The sequence below is a fragment of the Primulina huaijiensis genome, chromosome 6 (assembly GCF_012295235.1).
Source record: "Primulina huaijiensis isolate GDHJ02 chromosome 6, ASM1229523v2, whole genome shotgun sequence".
In the NCBI taxonomy this organism is placed as follows: Eukaryota; Viridiplantae; Streptophyta; class Magnoliopsida; order Lamiales; family Gesneriaceae; genus Primulina; species Primulina huaijiensis.
In genome coordinates this window covers 20,599,537-20,619,727 of record NC_133311.1, presented here as the reverse complement: position 1 = coordinate 20,619,727, position 20,191 = coordinate 20,599,537, and the positions used below count along the sequence as shown (strand labels likewise).

The window sequence follows — 20,191 nt, the reverse complement described above, 5'->3', positions numbered from 1 at the left end:
AAGTATATTTTATAATCTTGTACTTTTTGTTGTTATTATTATTACTATCCAAGGATGAAATGTACTTCATATGTGCATAGCATTATGTCTTATTGCTCACTCATATAATTCTTTAAATTGCAGCTGGTTGAGATTCTTCCTTCAGCTCTCGTTTTGTACATCTTGCGAAAGCTACGTACCCCCAAAACAAATATCAGCCCCATATCACCCACCCCATTTGCTAGTCCCCAAAATAGTTCAGCGCCATCTATAGATCTGTCAGTTGACGTTTTCACTCGGGAAGTGCCCATGCATGCTTGTGCCCTGGTTCTTTGAAAGTTAATGGAGTTGATCAGAAATGAAATATGAGCCTGGAAAAGTCTAGGTTCTGTTCTCATCGTGGGATTGCTTGTGTTGTATGAAACTCACGTTTGCTTCTATTTCCAACTACAAAAACAAAATGGTTATTTGATTGATTTCTTTTTGGTTCGCATATAATTGGCGGCATTCATGTAAACATTTGTTAGAGCTATTCAGCTATTATACTTGTAATTGTCATGTTGGTAACCCCATTTTCCTACATCATTCTAGTCACTGCACATTTAGCTTGTGAATTAAATTTGTCTCGTGGAGTGGGATTAATTTGTTCAAACTATGATGAGGGCAGAGATCAGATACAAATCAATGGCAATGGTTTTACCAAATTTGGAGAAAAAGAAAGAAAGAAGCATGACAGCTTTGCATAGCCCTTCTGTGATTGAATAGCATGATGTTTTAATAATTTATCTTATTTGTGTTGATTAATAGTATGTATCTGTTAAAGAAAAAAATATAATTTGCATTGAAACATGTACCATTTGATTAATATCAGCGAAATTGGATATTTCAGACCAAAACATATAGAATGAAAAATATACGACAAACTATCAAAGTTTACGATATTTATCAAGAATAAAAAGATTGTATCTACGTCCACAAAATTTCAAGTTGTTTACAATATTCTTCTATGATATGCACGACTTGAGAAATCAAAAGCTCGAATTTGTTATAAAAATAAGTTCAAAATTACTCACATCTAATAACATAATTTTTTACACGTTAAAGAAAATATGTGTGTTCAATCTACGTTAAAACAATATTCTCAAATATATATATTTTTTAAAATAACCTCGATTTTTATATTCTTTCGAAATAACATAAAAGGTGTGGTCAATAAATTTAAATGGAAGAAGAGAATCAATTTTTTTTAATGAAGTTTTAAACTTTTAAAAAAGATGTGTCATTTTTATTATTCTTGGGAACTTATTTAATTTAATAAATAAAAAAAAATAAATTTTGAAGTAGAATATTTATGTCAGTGATGATGTAAAATACAATAAAAAATAAATAAATGTAGGTAAATATATATACGTGTCTGTGGTCGAGGAATTGCCAAGAAGCCTCGACATTCTACTAGGGTTCTCTCCCCACCGGCCCCTTATCCGCAGATCCAATTAGGGTTTCGCTCCCATCCTCTTTTCTCTCGAACACACACGTCTGCAACGATGATGCAACCAGGAAACACAATGGTCCCGCCGTCCATGGTTCCACCACAATACCAGCAGCAGCCACCACAGCCGTGGATGACTCAACCGCCTCAACAACCACAGTACCAGGTTCCCCCGCCCCAACAGCCACCTGCCTCGGCATACTACTATCAACAGCAGCCTCCACAGGCCACCGCGCCACCTCAAATCCCACAGCAATATGCCACTGCGCCAGCTTCTCAACCTATAGCCGACGATGGAATACGTAGCCTCTGGATTGGAGATCTGCAGTACTGGATGGATGAACAATTCATATATAGCTGTTTCGCATCCACTGGCGAGGTATATCCCCCTTTTCACACAAAACACCCTTATAAGAATCGTTTGTTTATAGATTCACTCGTTAATTGTAAACATCAAAATTTGTGCATTTGTAAGATATTTTCGAAGAATTAGATATTTTTTCTTATCTTGTGTGCTGTGTGGCATGCTCGATTTATGCTCTGGGTAATGAATGTCTGAAAATTTATTTAGTGAGAAAGATTTAATTTTAGGATGCATCAGCTGCATTAAGTAATAAAGTTTCTGTTTGAATTTTATTTATCTTTTAATTGTTCTGTGGTTCTTTTGTTAAAGTATCCTTATGTTAGTATTGTGTGGTTGAATGCAAAGTTTTTTGCACTTCGGTGCGCTCCGCACTGTGGAGAAAAACAGAGTTTTTTTTTTTTTTTTTTAAAAATGACAGGTGAAATTGCCTTACAAAGTGCAATTTGTCTTTTGTTTATTTTTACCATAAAAAGAGCACAGAAAACCCCAACAATGCATTGCCTTCCCCCCATCGCCTCTGCCCTTGTGTCACAGCGTCCTTTGCTCTCACATTTTAAAATTTGATATTTAAAAGATGAAGATTATGATGATTTCTATATTTGATATCTTATGTTTCATATATTTTTCAATAAGTTGAATTTCTTTTATTTTTTAGAATATTTTGTTTATTGTGTTTTACAGAAGGAAAGTGTGCACTTCGCTTTATTCTTTGCACTTAAAGCCCAAGGGCACTTGAGCACCCAAGGCGCGCCTTGGGCTTTTGACAACTACGAACAAGTAGTGATTTCTCAACGTATATTTATGATTTTGTTTGTTGAGGCTGGTTAAACTTTATGTTCCTTTTTATTTTGTTCATTTTATGTGAACCTCGTGTATACTTTCATTCTTTAGGTAGCCTCTGTCAAAGTCATTCGTAACAAGCAAACTGGACAATCAGAAGGTTATGGCTTTATTGAATTTGTTAGTCACTCTGCTGCAGAGAGAAACCTTCAGATGTATAATGGAACCCTAATCCCAAATGTTGAGCAAACATTTAGGCTGAACTGGGCCTCTATGGGTGCGGGTGAAAAGCATGATGACTCTCCTGAATATACCATTTTTGTTGGAGACTTGGCGGCTGATGTTACTGATTTCATGCTTCAAGAAACTTTTAGGGCCAATTATCCATCAGTTAAGGGTGCAAAGATTGTCACAGATAGGACTACAGGACGTACAAAGGGTTATGGATTTGTGAGATTTAATGATGAAAGTGAACAAATTCATGCTATGACTGAAATGAATGGAAGGTTTTGTTCCACAAGACCCATGCGAATTGGTCCAGCTGCCAACAAACAAAAAGTGGGTGTCCAGACTAAAGGTGTGCACCGTGTTTCTATCATTGACTTTAATTTGGGTTGGCTACTGGATCATTGGATTCACTTGAAATTTTTGAGTTTGATATTAATTGTCTCTTTCATTTGATTTGATCTCTGAATTTTGGCAGTTTCAATGAATTGGTGGATTTTAGTTTTGGAATTCTCCAAAATGATGTGTCTTTGTTGAGCAGTGCTTTAAGTTGCTTTCTTTGAGTTTGAATTCTTGAAGATAAGCGCGGATAATGTCATTTCCTTCCAGTACTTTCAAAATTTTAGGTTCAAAAATGCTAAAAACTTGCATAAACTTATGAAAAACTCCCATTGTCTCAAAGCAGGGTGTCAGGAGGCTCTATCATATAGGGGCCTGGAGACAATATCAGCTGAAATGATAACCTTTTTAGTGCCTGGTTTTTTGTAGGTCAGTTTTATTATAATGTTCACTTACTTTGGCTTTTTAAGGTTTCAATTATACAGCGATTTTACTTTATTTCCCGTCAGTCCTTTTATTATCCAAGCTCTCATACAAATCAAGTTACTCTTAACACTTGAAGCCCTTCAATTTTTCAATTTTTAAAATCAGCTGCTACAATAACTCAAGATATCCATGTACCACTTTCCTTCGTGCCATTAGTAATTATTAGTAACTATTAGATTTTTTTTGTTCCCACCTTTATTCCTTATTGAATTGAGGCTGGAGTTACTTCTCTTAGAAAAGGCTGACCATGAAGAGTGGGCAAATGATTGAAGGTCAGTGAATTTGCTTACGTCATGGAGTTTTTTAGTTCTCTGTGTACCCAATGCTTACAATTCAGTAAGTGGTTCTCTATTTGGTTTAGTTATCGTGTACTGTTCGGTGTTTCTCCTTTTGAGTTTTCAAACATTTGGAGGGTGGTTAACATTTTCCCGTGTGAATCAATTGTTTATAGGTAAATTTAGTTAAAAAAACAGTTTTGAGATACTATTTCTTATTTTGACATTGGTGCTGGTTTGCTTGCAAATTCTAGAAAGGTTTGACTGTGGTTTGTTTGCATGTGATGCACAACTACTGTACCAATCTGGAATTTTCCTGTTGAAGATGTGTAATGTGTAAGACGTTGCAAATCATGGTTCTGGGTCATATTGAAATAGAAAATCTGATTGCAATCCTGAAAGTGACTGGGTTCTCTTATTTTGCCATTGCTTGTCATATTGTCGCACGATGGTCTTCAGCACTTGTGCTTGGTAAGTTGACTGAATGACCAATTCCCGTCTTGTCAATGATTGTTTCCCTTGTAACATGGTGTTTTTATTTTTTTAATGTTCCGTAACATTTTTTTAGCCTTCTATTTGTCATTTATCCCTCATATTGTTAACATTCTGTTTGAAATTCTCTGCTTGTTTTTCTAGTTTGTGCTGACAATATTCTGAAGTGCCTATAGTTTTATATTAGTTTGTATCCAAGGTTTTGAATCATGAAAGTGCATGCAACGTCCATTTGGTGACCTGCAGTTTTTTCTTAAAAGCTGAAATCTAGCATCAAATTTGTTTTACTTCTCCACCATTCCCCTTCCCCTTCCCGTGGCTTTCCCTCACCTACATTCTCTCATGATTACAGCCTCATATCAGGCTTCACAAGGAACGGCTAGTGAGGATGATCCTACTAACACTACTGTCAGTAAATTTATTGACAACTATTCATACATGATAGATTTTTAGAAAACCATTTGTTCACAGTTTAAGTTTTGTTTTTCCACATCAGATCTTTGTTGGGAATTTGGATCCTAATGTCACAGATGACCACTTGAGGCAGGTTTTTGGACAATATGGACAATTAATTCATGTAAAAATTCCTGTAGGAAAACGATGTGGGTTTGTTCAATTTGCTGATAGGTAAATTGATTGTACCTGCAGTTTTTTTCTCCCTTTGATTTATATCTAGAAATATGACATCAAGATTTTTTTAATCTTATACTGATGTTTAGAAGCTGTGCTGAAGAAGCTATACGGATTCTAAGTGGAACACAGCTGGGAGGACAGACCATTCGACTCTCATGGGGCCGCAGTCCTTCAAACAAACAGGTTAACTTTACCCATTATGTAACTTTTCAATTTTCAATCCTTGCTTATTCATGGTATTCATCTATTTGATTCTTCCATCGTCAGGTTGATGCCAACCAGTTGAACGGTGGATATTATGGATATACCCCTGGATACGAAACCTATGGATATGCTCCAGCTCCGCAGGATACAAATATGTACTATTCAGGCTACCCTGGATATGGTAACTATACAGCCCCTACCCAACAGCAGCAGTAGCCTCAGTAGGTATATGCGGATGAGTTCTATAACTAAATGGAAAGTCTGTGATTTCTTCATTTTTATCCCCACTTTCTGTTCTGTTTTTCAATTGTGATATTTTTAATCAATCTTGCATTTTGCAATGCAGTTAATTTTTCTTGTATTTTCTTGTTTAGTGTGCATCATCAGTTGCATAACATTTTTGCTTGTGTCGCCAAACTTTTCTCCAATCTCTGTTTTTATGCTTGCTTGTTTAGTCTTCAGTTTAAAATTTATTTAGAGTAAAAACTTTATTTACTCATGGCATCAAGACTGGTTTTTGGACAAAATGCAACCCAATATCCTTTGCACTGAACGAAAGCTATGTACGGCCTCTCTGGTTTTTCATGGTTTGGAAGTGTATCTTGTTGGAACACAATCAAACCATAGTTTTTCATTATCTACTGACTACAGGCATTGAACGGGAACTGAGAGCTCCTTAACGAGGCTGCTGATATTAAGATGGAGCTGTTTACTCTTTCAGTGAAATGATGCTGTTGCAGGGTCTTTAAACTATTATTAGGTTCATAGGCGTTTTAGTTCCTCCTGTACTTCTGTTTTGAACTAGATTTATGATGCGTTGAAGTCTTTCATCGTCATTAGAAACTGAGAAAAAAGATTGTCTCTTGTTGCGATGTTCTTATATCTGTTTGGTCCTTTGTCCTTGCCATTGTTTCGATGTGATTCTGAATTCCATCTTTACTATCTTATTGTAGTTGAAACGGTATTTTGGTAACCTCTATTTCTATGGTTAAATTGAGCCAATTCTTCAGTGAAGCCAAAATCTAGGTGATTGACAAATCTTGAATTGGGATGTACCGGCCGTATTGCTGTTAATATGCTTCTTATTCTTGCCAAAGTTAAGCTAATGACACAATTTTTGCACATATAGCATGTTTTTTCGACCATGTAGGTCTGCGTGGATTTGCGAGGCGTAGGTTGACCCACCTGGCCCAAAAATGCGCGGAGTCAAATAAATAGGATCGTTATCTTTATAATTAGTTTCATCTTCTAGACGTCCCTATGAGCGATTCTTCTTTTTTTTACTCAAAGTTGTTTATATATTTTCATTCTAGATAAAATATTTAAGAAATTTGTTCTGTGGTAAAACAATTCAAGCTTAACTTTTCAATGTAATACCAGCTTACTTGTCATGTAAAGCATAGTAGTACCAGTTGAAGGTGATACTGAAAGTTAACTTTAATGTTGAATTTTATAAATTATTTTTTAAGGTTATCTTATTTTTAATTGAAAAGTATTCATACTTGTACATTTATTCGATTAATAAATTTCTAGCTTTGATACTGAAAATTCGACTACGTTATGGGGGGAAAATTAATTGGACATTTCTCGTAACATTGTCAGTCACATTCCAATAATATAGTTAAAAAATCAACTATAATTTGATATACGTGTTAATTAATTCTGAGTTAATGAAGGAATCTGTTTCGATAGAAGGCAAAAATTTGTGTGAGACGGTCTCACGGTCGTATTTTGTGGACGAGTCTCTTATTTGGATCATCCATGAAAAAGTATTACTTTTTATGCTAAGATTATTACTTTTTATTGTGAATATCGTTACGGTTGACGCGTCTCAAAGATAAAAATTCGTGAGAGCGTCTCACAAAATATCTATCTCTCATATAAATATGTATGACAAACATTGAAACAATATAATAAGAGTGAGTCTCATGTGAGACCGTCTCACGGATCTTAATCTGTGAGACGGGTCAATCCTACCCATATTCACAATAAAAAGTAATACTCTTAGCATAAAAAGTAATACTTTTTCATGGAAAACCCAAATAAGAGACCCGTCTCACAGGTCGTATTTGTGAGACGGGTCTCTTATTTGGATTTCCATGAAAAAGTATTATTTTTTATGCTAAGAGTATTGTTTTTTATTGTGAATATGAATAGGGTTGACCCGTCTCACAGATTAAGATCCGTGAGACGGTCTCACATGAGACTCACTCTACTTTTTCATAGATGACCCAAATAAAAGATCTGTCTCACAAATACGATCCGTGAGACGTCTCACGCAATTTTTTGCCATATAATAAACCCAAAATTAGTTTGATGTAAGGCACGTGGTCATCAGACGAAATATCTTCTCCGTTTTTGGCGGCCTAAAAGCATAACCAACGATTTCCATTTGCTGAGCCCGCCACAAACCCGCCGAATGGCTGCTCTTCTCTCCAACGGAATTTCACCCATCTCTACACAAACCATATCGGAACTCTCCAAAGGGGCTCTATTTCGCCCCAGCCTCAAATCCCTCGCCATCAGAAAGCATAATTCAAGAGGTTTTCTCAAGATTAGGGCTGACGTCAGCTATGTATCAACTGCAGATGACCCACTTCACAATTTCTTGAAAAGAGACTATAAATGGGGTTTCACGCAGGAGATTGATTCATTTTCCATTCCCAAGGGGCTCTCTGAGGAAACTGTTAGGTTAATTTCTTCGAGAAAGGATGAGCCCGATTGGATGTTGAAGTTTAGATTGAAATCTTATGAGAAATTTTGCAATATGAAAGAGCCTAAATGGTCTGATAATCAGTACCCTATAATTGATTTTCAAGGTATTTGTTATTATTCTGAGCCAAAAAAGAAACCAACTTTGAATAGTCTTGACGAGGCTGACCCTGAGCTTGTTAGATATTTTGATAAGCTCGGGATTCCTTTGAATGAAAGGAATAGATTGGCTAATGTGGCGGTGGATGCCGTTCTTGACAGTGTTTCTATTGCCACTACACATAGGAAGACTTTAGAGAAGGCTGGTGTGATCTTTTGCTCTATTTCTGAAGCTGTCAGAGAGTATCCAGATTTGGTTAGAAAGTACTTGGGGAGAGTTGTCCCTGCAGATGATAACTTTTATGCAGCTTTGAATTCAGCAGTGTTTAGTGATGGTTCGTTTGTTTACATACCTAAGAACACAAAGTGTCCTATGCAAATCTCGACATATTTTAGGATAAATGCCTTGGAAACTGGGCAGTTTGAGAGGACCTTGATAGTTGCAGATGAAGGAAGTTCAGTGGAGTACTTAGAGGGGTGCACTGCTCCTTCATATGATACTAATCAGTTACATGCAGCAGTGGTGGAGTTGTATTGCCACACCGGTGCCGAGATCAAGTATTCAACGGTTCAGAATTGGTATGCCGGCGATGATCAGGGGAGAGGAGGGATCTTTAATTTTGTGACCAAGAGAGGTTTGTGTGCTGGAGCTCGATCAAGGATATCGTGGACACAAGTTGAGACGGGTTCCGCTATTACTTGGAAGTACCCTAGTGTTGTTTTAGAGGGTGATGAATCTGTTGGTGAATTTTATTCTGTGGCATTGACCAATAACTATCAGCAGGCTGATACGGGGACAAAGATGATACATAAGGGGAAGAATACCAGAAGTAGAATTATTTCGAAAGGAATTTCTGCTGGGCATTCAAGGAATTGTTACAGAGGTCTAGTCCAAGTATTGTCCAATGCAGACAATACTCGGAATTCATCTCAATGCGACTCTATGCTTATTGGAAATAATGCAGCTGCCAATACTTATCCATATATTCAGGTATTTATTTGAAATTCTGTGCATTTTTTTGATCTAGATGTTACGTTCTTTTTTGTATGGTTTTGTTGTTTTGATCTGTGATTCATCAAGCTGATCTCATTGGTTTTATGTTAATAAGATTGACACGTTTTGATTGGACCCTTCCCTCCTGTCTTTTTCAGTTGGTTTCTTTTTCATGATCTGGGTTAGTTGTTTCCGTTTCATTTTGATGCTGGAGCGATGTGGTCGAAATTAAAATTCAAAATTATAAGTTCCTACAGAATTTCTGGAGTGCTCGAAATTAAAATTCAAAGTTATAAGTTCCTACATAATTTCTTTGTTTTTTCCTTTGCGGTTTGTTTAGTATAAGCTGGTTTGAGGGACTCACCTGGTATATCTTTGGTATTTTAATTTGAAATTTTACCTGATGCTCATGTTAGTCTGGTGAGGTGATAATAGTAATATCAACATCTCATTTGTTGGGGGGCAATAGTCCTGGTGACAACCAGCAAGATACAGCTCCAAGCTTTTTGGATTTTAGTTGTCTTAGGTTTACATATCTAGAGAAGAAATTGAATTCATTCATATATTCTTGGTCTTTGATGATATTGTAGGTTTGGTGCTCGTTTATGTGAGTTCCAAAAGTTTGATAGTATAATTAGCTATTACCCCACAAATTTAGAAGCTGAAACCAAGATTTGTAGCATAAAAACTTTTTAGACTCGAGGGTTCTCTGTAAACTCTAACTTGTTCTATTAACAGACAAAAAACCCCTCAGCTCGTGTGGAACATGAAGCCACCACCTCAAAGATTGGTGATGACCAGTTATTTTACTTCCAACAAAGAGGTATTGATTACGAGAAAGCAATGGCTTCCATGATCTCTGGGTTCTGCCGGGATGTCTTCAATGAACTTCCAGATGAATTTGGCGCCGAGGTGAACCAGCTCATGAGCTTGAAGCTGGAAGGATCGGTTGGTTAAGCTGCGATAACAGTAAAGAAACAACACTCATACGCTGCCTGCTTAAACTACTAGATCTGTTAGATTCTTAGTTTTGATCTGTAAAATAGTGTCCAACCTGAGTCCATTTCCAAAGAGCCTACTGTAAATGCATCGTGTATTACTTGTTTCTGTCTTGTAAAAATGAAGATGCCTCAAAGGAGTTTTGGTGAATAAAATCGGTAGTTCCTGTTAATGGCGTTTGTTTTCAGGGTTGCTGTTACCCCTGTCAGTCTTTCGATGTCCACTCAGCAAGAGTTAACAAAAAAAGCTTGCCCGTATTGGCGAGGCTCGAGACTTCTTAATCAGTCGTTTTAGAACACTGATTTCAAGACTTCCAATTTAAACACATTACACTACAAAATAAAATCATCATGATTAAGAGCAATATAGCGTAAAACTACTCTGTTTCAAGAAATAATATGCACTGTTAAGTATGATGGCTCATTTTTTCTTTAAATGAAAATTTATTATAGATTAATATATTTTTAAAACATCTCNTCCAAAAAACAAAACAAATGAAAGTCCAACTGTGGAAGAACATATACGCCGGCTTTCGCATTCCACAACACCACTCGGTCACATTATGTATGATATAACTCAGAATAAAGAATATTTTATCGCAGGCCAATGAATGACTTTTCATTTAAATCTTTGGTTAAATTTAATTAAAAAATAAATGAAACATCGGTTTCAAGTGTGTATTTCTAATTCCAGTACAATGTCTTCCACACCAAGGGCCCAGAAATATTATTATCAAATTTATTTAAAAATAGAGAGAACAATCATAATCGATTCATACAACATACGACGGACCAATCGAGCTTCAGTAGGACTAACAAACATCCCAACTGAATCAAGTGTTAAAAATTATACTTCTTTTCTTCTTTCTTTTTTATGTCTACTTTCTTACACGAGTTTCGAACTCATATTAGAACATTATTTGTCATTGTCAAATTTTTTGGTTATATATATATATATATATAACAAAAACAAAAACAAAAACAAAAACAAAAACCCACATCGTTGCTATATATGATGTGTTCAACGAACAATAATGCAATATTAGTAAAAGTGACGCACCGGCACCACGTAAAGCTATAAAAGCTGCATCCAAGTACAAAATCTAGATAATATAAAAACACACCCTTTCCTCACTTCTGATCTTCCATCTGCAAGTTAAAATGGCTATTTCGAAGAGGCCATATTCTTACTCAAGGATTACACACGAAGATCCCGAAGAAACACAGCACAGGCTGGCGCAGTTCTTGATCTACAAGGCCTTGAAGAAAGCAGATACGAGGAGATCATGGCTCGGGATTAGAATAGTTCGACTGAAAATCAAGATTGGCACGAGGATGAAGAAGATGAAATGGGGGTTCGTTTCCACGGTTTTCTCTGCTAAATCTGAACTCTGCAAGCAGGTTAACTTTGCGTTGAAATCTTGGAAGCAATTGCTGCGTGGCAAACGAGGCACAACAGTTGGTTCTATGATCCCTCCAATGCATTGAGTTTTAACATGTTCTTTCGATCGTCTTTTAATTAAGAACTTTTCTTTCTTGTTCTTGTTCTCTACGTCGGACAAAAGGGGGGTGTTTGGCAGTTCAGTTCATATACTTTGAGTAAGCTATGGTCTATTGGATCCCATTTTAGGCAGTGACAGGTTTGTTCCTGCTTACGCTTCTCATTTCACATACACAAACTTTTTATATAATTTATTCAAAATATGGATGTACGTTGTTCAAGATTTAATTAAATTATTATGATTATATTAGAAAAACAAACCACCAAAAATATTACTTCACATGAAAACTAAACTATAAATTTGTGGCAACCGAAAAAAATGAAATATATATAATTGAGATGAATGAAATATTGTATATTGGTTTCTTGATAAAAATTGATAAAATAATAATAACTTGGGTAGATAATTTTTAACATGCCGAATAAAAACATGTGGTAGTGTAGGTGCTAATGATGTTAAGTGTGTCTAATGTAGCAACTACATCAATAATACATTAATTATTATTTAAAAGGAATCATGAATATAAACTATAAAGTCTCGAATCTCATCTTATTATTAATAGTAATAAAACAAATTAACTTCTCGAATCTCATCTTATTATTAATAGTAATAAAACAAATTAACTCAATCATAGTTAAAGTGACCGTACTAAATTTGGGACATATCGGGTACTACTTATCGACTTTTTGGACTACCCGACACAAAAAATAATAATATATCGGCCTGCTGACCACTCATAACATAGATAACGTCATATGACTGGCTATTTTTCGTTCGCAAGTTCACCGTTTTCAATTTTAATATAAAATTTTAATATATGAAATTAAATTATTGTTCTCACGAAGAGAGTATAAATAAAAATATAACAATGTTTGTAATTAAAATAGTCACGACTTTATTTAGAAGAATCAATAAAATTATTGGTCTATTTAACACGAATTAGTTATAACTAAATATTAATCTAATCACCGAATGAAGAAATATAAATTAGAGAAAATATTTAGATGAGTGATTACACTAAGTTTCCACAATAATTATTCTCGGTTGTATATATATTCATGAATTCCATTTATTTAATGACCAAAAATACTTAATTATTTTATTCTCCCTTTCTCAAGTGACGAATAAATTGTATCATTCAAACTTCGATCCAAACATTCCTAATAAGAATCTAAATTTAATTGTTATATGCAAACGATGTTCTTATCTAGGCCTCGTTAAAGTTATACGCCTTCCGAACGATATAAACATTCAACGATGCGTCTCTAATGATCTATAATCATAACCTATCTCCCGAGTTGTAGAATTAATCAGACAACAAAAAATATATGGCCAATAAATTTTAGTCAAATAAAAACAAAGAAACACAATTTTTAGAATTTTTGTTATAAAAAATCATAAGAAGCTGTTAGTAGTAGGTTTATCTGACTTCGAAAACTAGGGATATTATACGTTACCAGATGTCACAATTTTACAAATTTAATATACATTATACGTTTCATATGCATATATTTACTAAAATAATTGATATTAAATTAGTAAATGCTGATGTGGAAATATCAAAAACATGAAATCTCTAATGTCGGCCCCAAATCCAGCATTTACAATTAGGACCCTATGGCCCAAGCATGATGAATTATACTATGACAGTTGACTTTTTTTGTCACTTCATTGATATTTCATAGTCTACCCTTTAAATTTTTATATAATAATTTATTCATAATATATATGATAATTTTTATATAAACATCCTAAAATTCTCGGTATCACACATTTTACGAGCACACAACAATTATATTAGATATTTTGGTCAGAATGTGGTGTAAATCTGAAACTATTGGATCAATATAGCAGCAGATATCGAGTCGAGACATGAGTTGGAACAAGACACAAACATGATGTAAGTCGATGATATAGTTCAATCCTAGCTTCTTAAGACGAATTTTTTTCACATACAGTGATTATGAAACACAACAATCGTCTCTCAAGATACAACGACTCAGCGTTTTGTGATAATAATACTCTAAATCACAAAACCGGACGAACATCTAATATGTTTTTTGCACTCTCGAATATGAAGAACAAAAATAACATGCAGTGACAAGTGCAAGTTTTTGTACTTAATTTGTTATAGAAATGAAGTTGAATTATGTTCGTTTTGGATAGAATTATGCATGATTTTGTTTAATTTGTGTTTATAGGATAAAAGAAATTTAAAAATAGTTGAGATATTTAAAAGAGTAGATAAGATTAAAAAGATGAGGGACGAAAAGTTCAAAGAGTTCAAAAGATGTGTGAAGTCGAGTCTCGGCACCTTAGCGCCTACCCATAGGCACCTTAGCGCCAAATTATGGAGAAACAAAGGTGAAATGTTGTAGCTTTAGTGCCAGACCACGGTGCCTCAGCCCCCTAGCCCACAAACTTTAAAGTTTGGAGAAGAAAATTAGGTGCTTCCGCTCCACCTATTCTTAATGTTTTTTATTTTACTGATCATATATTGATTGATAATATAATTGAAATCTAACACTCGAGATAGATGATTGATATTAGGATCACAAGAAACACATCATTGAGTATTTACATTGTTCGACATGTATGTAACTTCATCGAAGTCAAGGTAAGAACGATAATTCACACACATCATTTAATATTAGATTTTTAATAGGAATATCAAAATTAATATTGAACGGTGGAATCTATTTATTATTTGGGAAAGAAAAATAAAAACAATCAAGCGTTTTTTATTATTAAACTTGTTGAATTCATAAGTATAAACTCATAGATGAGTATCTGTTGTGAAAAACAAGGCCAAATAAAATCTCTAGATCTTCGATGGACGAATGATGCGCCAAGTAGAAGAAGAAAATTTATAACTCGATAGATGTCGACTTGTGTCTATAGTCCCTCCCTTCTTTAGTAGCTTAATATATTATATTACACACAGATCTCCAGGTGATGTAAGTGAAAATGACTAAGATTGACCTCAGGAATATAGTAATAAAACTATAATTGATTCAATAAAATATATTGAATTCAAAATGTCAAACATCAATGACTAAAATTGACATTTTTTTCTAACCTAACACCTCTTAGCACGCGATGTTAATATGTATATATATATATATATATATACACACACACCTGTGGGCGCCTGTCTACGTGGCACGCCCACAACCACACAAAATTTTTTGTTTTGTNAATTAAAATTTATATAACTGATTTTTTAAAGTACTTTTAATTATTAACCAGCAACTATGAGCAACGTTTTGATGGCGTATTTTTTAGTAAGATTTGCAAACATATTTAAGATCAAATAACTTGGTGATTTATTCGAAGGCAGGAAACAACATTTCCTTTCACAGCCCAAATTTACAAGGTAATGATCCAAATTCCAAGGAGGAATGTTACACGAATTCTATCACCTTTACAAAATTTCTTATCTCACAATCACACAAGAATGGGGTCAACTAACATTAACTTCAAGTCAATTTTCTACTGAAGAACGGGTGGAATCCTCTTTTCGACTCCGGACTATCCCAATGCATCATCCCTTCGAACTTTACACAATATCCATAACCTCGAGAACTAATGCTGAACAAATGCCTAGCTTCCTTTATCAAACCAAATTGCAATGATGGTTTCACCAAGTTTTACATAAGAACCGCAAGAGCAGAAGAAACCATTAAAAGCATTAACAAATTCATGTGAGTGCAGCGAAGACCTGAAATACATGACGTTTGCTAGTCAAAGAGCATAATAATACTAATGGTAAACACACGAAGAAAACGGCAACAGAACATGAAGAGAAGAGCCGGTATAAAGAAGAATGCAAGACAATACTGGAGAAAATTTCAGGGATCTTTTGAAGCTGTACTGACAGAAAGTAAGTGTTGTTCTACTGCCTAGTGTATCCGTATTGCTGGGATACAAAAGTTTATTCAGTAGGGAGCTTGGGGGACAGGGGGTCACATGAAAAAAAAAATTGAAATGATATACGTAAGATTTCTAAAACAGAAAGACTAGCTCCAAAAAAATCCATTGACGCTCCCCATCTCCCCCTTTTCAAGTCTCACCACCCACCCTGGAATTCCAGGACATGCCCTGACTAAATTCTCCACATAAAGATCTTTCTTTCTTCAGAGAATAGAAGCGGCTATTGGATTGTGATAAACAACTGACATTGAGAGTGTAAGAAGTATCGGCCATTTGAATCAAATCAATAGATCAGTAAGATCTTTTTTGTCATTTATCAAGATTTATCGAACTAGAAAAGCCGACCTTCAATACCAAGCATTACTAATTAAACTTACAACTACAAACATGTTGATGCAACGAGAACTCACTGCTTTGCCCAGATGACGCTGCAGCAGGCAGTGCCGGAATTTTGATGGCTGTATTTAGAAACAGTTGTGATACTTGTGAGAGAATTCAAAAGAGGAATGATATTTTTGGTGTGAAAAACTCTACTACTTATGAAAAAATTGTAGCAATAAAATTATATAGGTGGCGTACTTTTATTGCACGATGAAGCTGGCAACTGGGATGTGGATGGCCAAGGAGCTGGAATGTCGTCGTTCAAGTCACATAGGAAGCTGACCCCGGCAGTTACGTCTAAAATCACGTCTGATGGCAAGCTCGGTAAAAGGCAACCAGACTCTATTTTCAAATCAGGAAAAAAATCAAAAGAGACACAGAGGACACAAAGGTGATTTAAGAGTGACTAGATGATTTGTCGAAAGCAGTTTGCACTCAACAAAGTCCAAGATATTACACAATTGAATTTGTATGGTATTCAAATCTAAAATTGTGTCTTTTCAAATGATAAGATGCTCATATTATTGGCACCAGTCGTCGATGATCATAACATCTGAATTTTCTAAAGCCAACAGGAAAATAAGATTGATAAATAATGATAAATAAATAGACAGTAAAATATTCACTTATTTCACATGGATTAGAACAAAAGGTGAAAGCAATAAACAAGAAAATTACCCTGCGTACCAACTGGTGCAAACAAATGGTGATTCCAGAGAGATCAGCAGCATGGAAAAATGAGAAACTTTTTGCCATTAGCATCAGCAGAACTTGCTTTGATAATAAATAACGCGTAATTACATAATAAAAAAGTTAACCTTGGAGGGAGAAATCTTTAAGGCTAATATGACATTGGCTATAAACATCATTTGTGATGTTTGCTTTTCGCAATTTGACTCCAAGTGAAGCCGCACAATTCAAAGCTTGAAAGTTTGTGACAAAACTCTGCCTTTGCAGGTGAGACACATAGCTCTCGACAGCGTTGCAACATGCCGTCTGGTTACTTGTTACAGCACTGCAGCCTTCTATAACATGGCTCATGTTTGGGAAATTCAGTGGACAAACTGAAGAGCAATACGAATAGGGAGTCAAAAAATGTAAATTTTCAATTAAAAACAAGTAAGGTGGGATCTTCGAAAAGCATAGAAAAAAAATCCAAATTCATAATCATGATGGCAAAAAGGTTATAAATTAACAAATGCTGGAGTAATAAGGTTGAATCCTGATACCATCTATACCCACATCTCACCTTTATTAATCTTGCAGTTTGATAGTCCACGAAGAACATCTTTTGCATGTAAGGGATCAAGTTTACTCGCAAGCCACCTTAGTACGATACTTTTGCAGTCATTGACCCTCGTTGTATGGTCAGAAAGCACATGGGATCCATCCGGGCTCAACATATTAAAAGCTTTTTGAGCAAGCTTTCTGGAGGCATCCAAAATAGCATTCTGGCAAACTTGCTCACAGCATTCATTCACAATATCAATCTTCCCACAAGAAGCAAGAAGGTTAGATGAATCCACCGTGCTCTCAAACTCGGAAACATCGCTAACCAGGCAAGAGCCTTCTGTAAGATTCGATGAATGAATAGAGCATATCTTAGATAAACCGACATTGGCACCCTGACCCACCAAAATTTGCTCAAAATCTGAAAGGCAATGGGAGGCTAGTGTTCCATTTAAAGCGAGTCCGTTGGTTGCATTACTAGATTGACCAATGAGAATGACCAGAGTGGCTTCTAATTGAGGACAGCACACTACATTGGCCAACAATGGTGCAAATGCAGCCGTGCAATCCGTTGATGTCAATCGCATCATGCTTGAGAGGGCAGTAAAGTTCAGAGTACATAACCCTATGCAGAAGCCAAGTGAAATAATTTAAAATTTAATTTCAATAACTTAGAAAGATTTTCAATTTTCTAATACCGAAACAAACCTGATAATTTGGGGATTGTACTATTTGTGAATGGTGCCAAGGGAGAAGGTGCAAGAAGAGGAAGAAAGGGCTGAGGGGAGGCAGTAGGGGAAGTATCTGGTAAAAATACATCAGCTCGTCTTTCCTTGATCACAAAACTTTCGGGATATTCCGACAAGGAGGCTTGAGATTTTCCTATCCCTGTATGATACAATGTTTATAAGAAGAACGAAAATTTAGAAGAACCAAAAGATAGAAAACACGCTATGCTATTTTTCTGGGGGTTTGCAAGAAAAATTAGATTAGATACATCACTGGGAACTCACCGATTGTAAGAAATAAAATCAAAATATAACTTGATATTCACTTGTGGCCAAGTTAACAGAACTAATGGACACTATCATACACTATTTCAAAGAAAATAATGAACAGCAGCTCAATGTTCATACTTTTGGAAGGTATATATCCATTCAGTGTCCATGTGCTTGCTTGAAATTTTTTCTTTCATTGAACAAGTAAAACATGTTCTAGTGCTGGTAGCGCGATAATTCCAGAACAATGACCAGTTATAAGTTTACTGGTTGAGCTTATTAGTTGGATCATTTTGCCACTAATTGACTACATTTGCAAAGATCCAAGCTAAAGCATCTTACACAGGTGTCAAAAAAATTATCCAGAGAAATTGATCAGACACTCATTTGATTGAAAGCAGCCCAACTTGCAGGCTGCTGCTGACATTTTTCTGCCCCTTCCTATTATTTAAAGAACTGAAAATGCTACAGGTTACGAAAGTGAAACGGTGAAAACATCACCACATTATGAAGGCGAGATGACTCCAGCTAAAAGGATGCATGAGCAAGAAAATGGAAACTCAGGATGAAATTCAAGCAGCAAATAGTATAAGATGCGTCAAGCAGATACACCAGCGCGAAAACGGTCCAGTAATTTTATTTTCGAAAAACATATAGAATACAAGAAAATATAAAGCTTAAATTACCAAATACCCAACTTAAAACCCTAGAAGTTGACTGGGTTAAAGAAATTCAGGTCAAATCATCCTACAGTAGATATCCACTAGAGAAACCACATGAAAAATAATAAAACAACGACAATAAAGATCATTTATATAGCCAATGCAGTAAATGCAGACATTAAAGCAGAAGCAACTACTGGTAGAGACGAACTCAGAGTATTTTACTGTAAATCTGATCTTTAAAAGCCCAATTTCCTCAAACCACCAGAGATCACAAAGCCAATTACACTCATTTGGTTTCTTCAAAAGCCAAGCATTTCCAAAAGACACGAGTGAAACAACCAAAGATCACGCGAAATAGAAGCAAAACACTTAAGTAATAATTACTCACAGGGAAGAATCAGAAGCACAACTAAATGATAGAGATTGAAACTTCGAGCTACCCCTCCTCTCATTTCTCTTTGCTGTGCTGCGCCTACTGACAGCAACCAAAATGGCAAACAATACAAGATAAACGTGCAAAAAGTTCCAAGTTTTTAAACAAGAACAGAATTTCAACTCAGGGAAGCAATAAAAAACAGAGAAAAAATTCTGGGTTTGACAATGAGAGAATACAGATAGGCATCTGGGTAGAGCGGAGGGGGGTTGGGATAGCCATGAATGAGCTGCTCAAGTGAGTGGGGACAGAAGCAGTAATCAACGCAAGCTGTACATATTTGTGAGCGAGGGCCCGCTTTTTCGAGAAAAATATAGAGGAAATTCTTGATTCTTGGTGTGGAAACTCAGATAACACACAGCAGTACGAATCGATCCACCTAAGGGCGGAGGCTCGCATTAAAGTCCATGGACAACCTTTTTCTTCACAATTTGTTTGTATGCCTACAAAACTCACATGCATTTCAGGGTTGCACTTTATTTTCACAATGTTTAACAAATTATATAAAAAAAACTATTAGTAAGAAAATATTTATGAGTTTCATCGTTATAAAAAAATTTATTATTATTATATATGTGGATAATGTCTACAAGATGATCATGTGATCATCTCATATAAAAAATGTACAGTATTTGGTTATGTGTTTTCAGCACAGTTGATGATCCAAATCCAGATGAATTTTACACTATTACCTGCAATTATTTAGGTCTTAAATGAGCTTCAACGAGGGTAATTAGATGGGGAATTTTGGGCATTAATAATTTGAATTCCCTTTGGAGTAAAGTAGTAATAATTGCCTGACATCTTATAAATAATTTAAATAACAGCGATTTTTCAGGCTTCATTGCATTAATGAATTCAACTATCCTATTTTCTTTATGATATATAATAGTGAACAACACCTTGTACTTGGTTCATATATATAAAGAGAACAAAATATTGCATTGAGTTATTAATAAATAATTGATAAACAATTTTAT

The 20,191-nt window shown here is 35.3% G+C and overlaps 4 protein-coding genes and 1 long non-coding RNA gene across 8 annotated transcripts; 4 read left to right on the top strand and 1 right to left on the bottom strand.

Annotated features, from left to right (window-relative positions):
- Nucleotides 1-1,405: 1,405 nt before the first annotated feature.
- LOC140978149 (polyadenylate-binding protein RBP45-like) lies at nt 1,406-6,280 on the top strand. 2 transcript variants are annotated; one of them, XM_073442973.1, is made up of 7 exons: nt 1,406-1,847; nt 2,724-3,189; nt 4,782-4,837; nt 4,926-5,056; nt 5,149-5,245; nt 5,330-5,491; nt 5,918-6,280. In XM_073442973.1, the coding sequence occupies exons 1-6, from the start codon at nt 1,524-1,526 to the stop codon at nt 5,480-5,482; spliced, it is 1,227 nt and encodes a 408-aa protein (XP_073299074.1). In that variant the 5' UTR covers nt 1,406-1,523; the 3' UTR covers nt 5,483-5,491; nt 5,918-6,280. The 2 variants fall into 2 exon arrangements, with proteins under 2 accessions (XP_073299074.1, XP_073299072.1); XM_073442971.1 differs by having other exon boundaries at nt 5,911-6,280.
- Nucleotides 6,281-7,592: 1,312 nt separating this feature from the next.
- On the top strand, nt 7,593-10,242 carry LOC140978147 (iron-sulfur cluster assembly SufBD family protein ABCI8, chloroplastic-like). Its single transcript, XM_073442967.1, has 2 exons — nt 7,593-9,068; nt 9,810-10,242. Exons 1-2 carry the CDS (start codon nt 7,686-7,688, stop codon nt 10,026-10,028), a joined length of 1,602 nt encoding a protein of 533 aa, XP_073299068.1. The 5' UTR covers nt 7,593-7,685; the 3' UTR covers nt 10,029-10,242.
- A 988-nt stretch (nt 10,243-11,230) lies between these two features.
- LOC140979176 (uncharacterized) lies at nt 11,231-11,557 on the top strand. The gene has a single exon (XM_073444510.1). It carries the CDS (start codon nt 11,231-11,233, stop codon nt 11,555-11,557), a length of 327 nt encoding a protein of 108 aa, XP_073300611.1.
- Nucleotides 11,558-13,706: 2,149 nt separating this feature from the next.
- Nucleotides 13,707-15,276, top strand: LOC140978150 (uncharacterized). Its single transcript, XR_012175523.1, has 2 exons — nt 13,707-13,793; nt 14,948-15,276. It is a non-coding gene; the product is annotated as an uncharacterized lncRNA (long non-coding RNA).
- Nucleotides 14,907-19,665, bottom strand: LOC140978148 (uncharacterized GPI-anchored protein At1g61900-like). 3 transcript variants are annotated; one of them, XM_073442968.1, is made up of 9 exons: nt 19,391-19,665; nt 19,167-19,253; nt 17,824-18,003; nt 17,135-17,740; nt 16,704-16,949; nt 16,564-16,575; nt 16,084-16,227; nt 15,915-15,962; nt 14,907-15,292 (listed from the first exon to the last, which is right to left on the bottom strand). In XM_073442968.1, exons 1-9 carry the CDS (start codon nt 19,608-19,610, stop codon nt 15,222-15,224), a joined length of 1,614 nt encoding a protein of 537 aa, XP_073299069.1. In that variant the 5' UTR covers nt 19,611-19,665; the 3' UTR covers nt 14,907-15,221. The 3 variants fall into 3 exon arrangements, with proteins under 3 accessions (XP_073299069.1, XP_073299070.1, XP_073299071.1); XM_073442969.1 differs by having other exon boundaries at nt 19,167-19,250; XM_073442970.1 differs by having other exon boundaries at nt 19,571-19,625.
- Between the last annotated feature and the right edge of the window lie 526 nt (nt 19,666-20,191).

Excerpts from the sequence above, each read along its gene's own strand:
- LOC140978148 (XM_073442968.1), bottom strand. The coding sequence starts at position 19,610 with ATGCGAGCCTCCGCCCTTAGGTGGATCGATTCGTACTGCTGTGTGTTA. Across the intron at positions 16,950-17,134 it reads AAACTGCAAGATTAATAAAG|TTTGTCCACTGAATTTCCCA; the intron begins GTGAGATGTGGG and ends ATTGCTCTTCAG. Across the intron at positions 15,293-15,914 it reads AGCGTCATCTGGGCAAAGCA|GTCTTCGCTGCACTCACATG; the intron begins GTGAGTTCTCGT and ends CATGTATTTCAG.
- LOC140978149 (XM_073442973.1), top strand. The coding sequence starts at position 1,524 with ATGATGCAACCAGGAAACACAATGGTCCCGCCGTCCATGGTTCCACCA. Across the intron at positions 1,848-2,723 it reads GTTTCGCATCCACTGGCGAG|GTAGCCTCTGTCAAAGTCAT; the intron begins GTATATCCCCCT and ends TTCATTCTTTAG. Across the intron at positions 5,057-5,148 it reads TTTGTTCAATTTGCTGATAG|AAGCTGTGCTGAAGAAGCTA; the intron begins GTAAATTGATTG and ends ACTGATGTTTAG.
- LOC140978147 (XM_073442967.1), top strand. The coding sequence starts at position 7,686 with ATGGCTGCTCTTCTCTCCAACGGAATTTCACCCATCTCTACACAAACC. Across the intron at positions 9,069-9,809 it reads ATACTTATCCATATATTCAG|ACAAAAAACCCCTCAGCTCG; the intron begins GTATTTATTTGA and ends TTCTATTAACAG.
- LOC140979176 (XM_073444510.1), top strand. The coding sequence starts at position 11,231 with ATGGCTATTTCGAAGAGGCCATATTCTTACTCAAGGATTACACACGAA.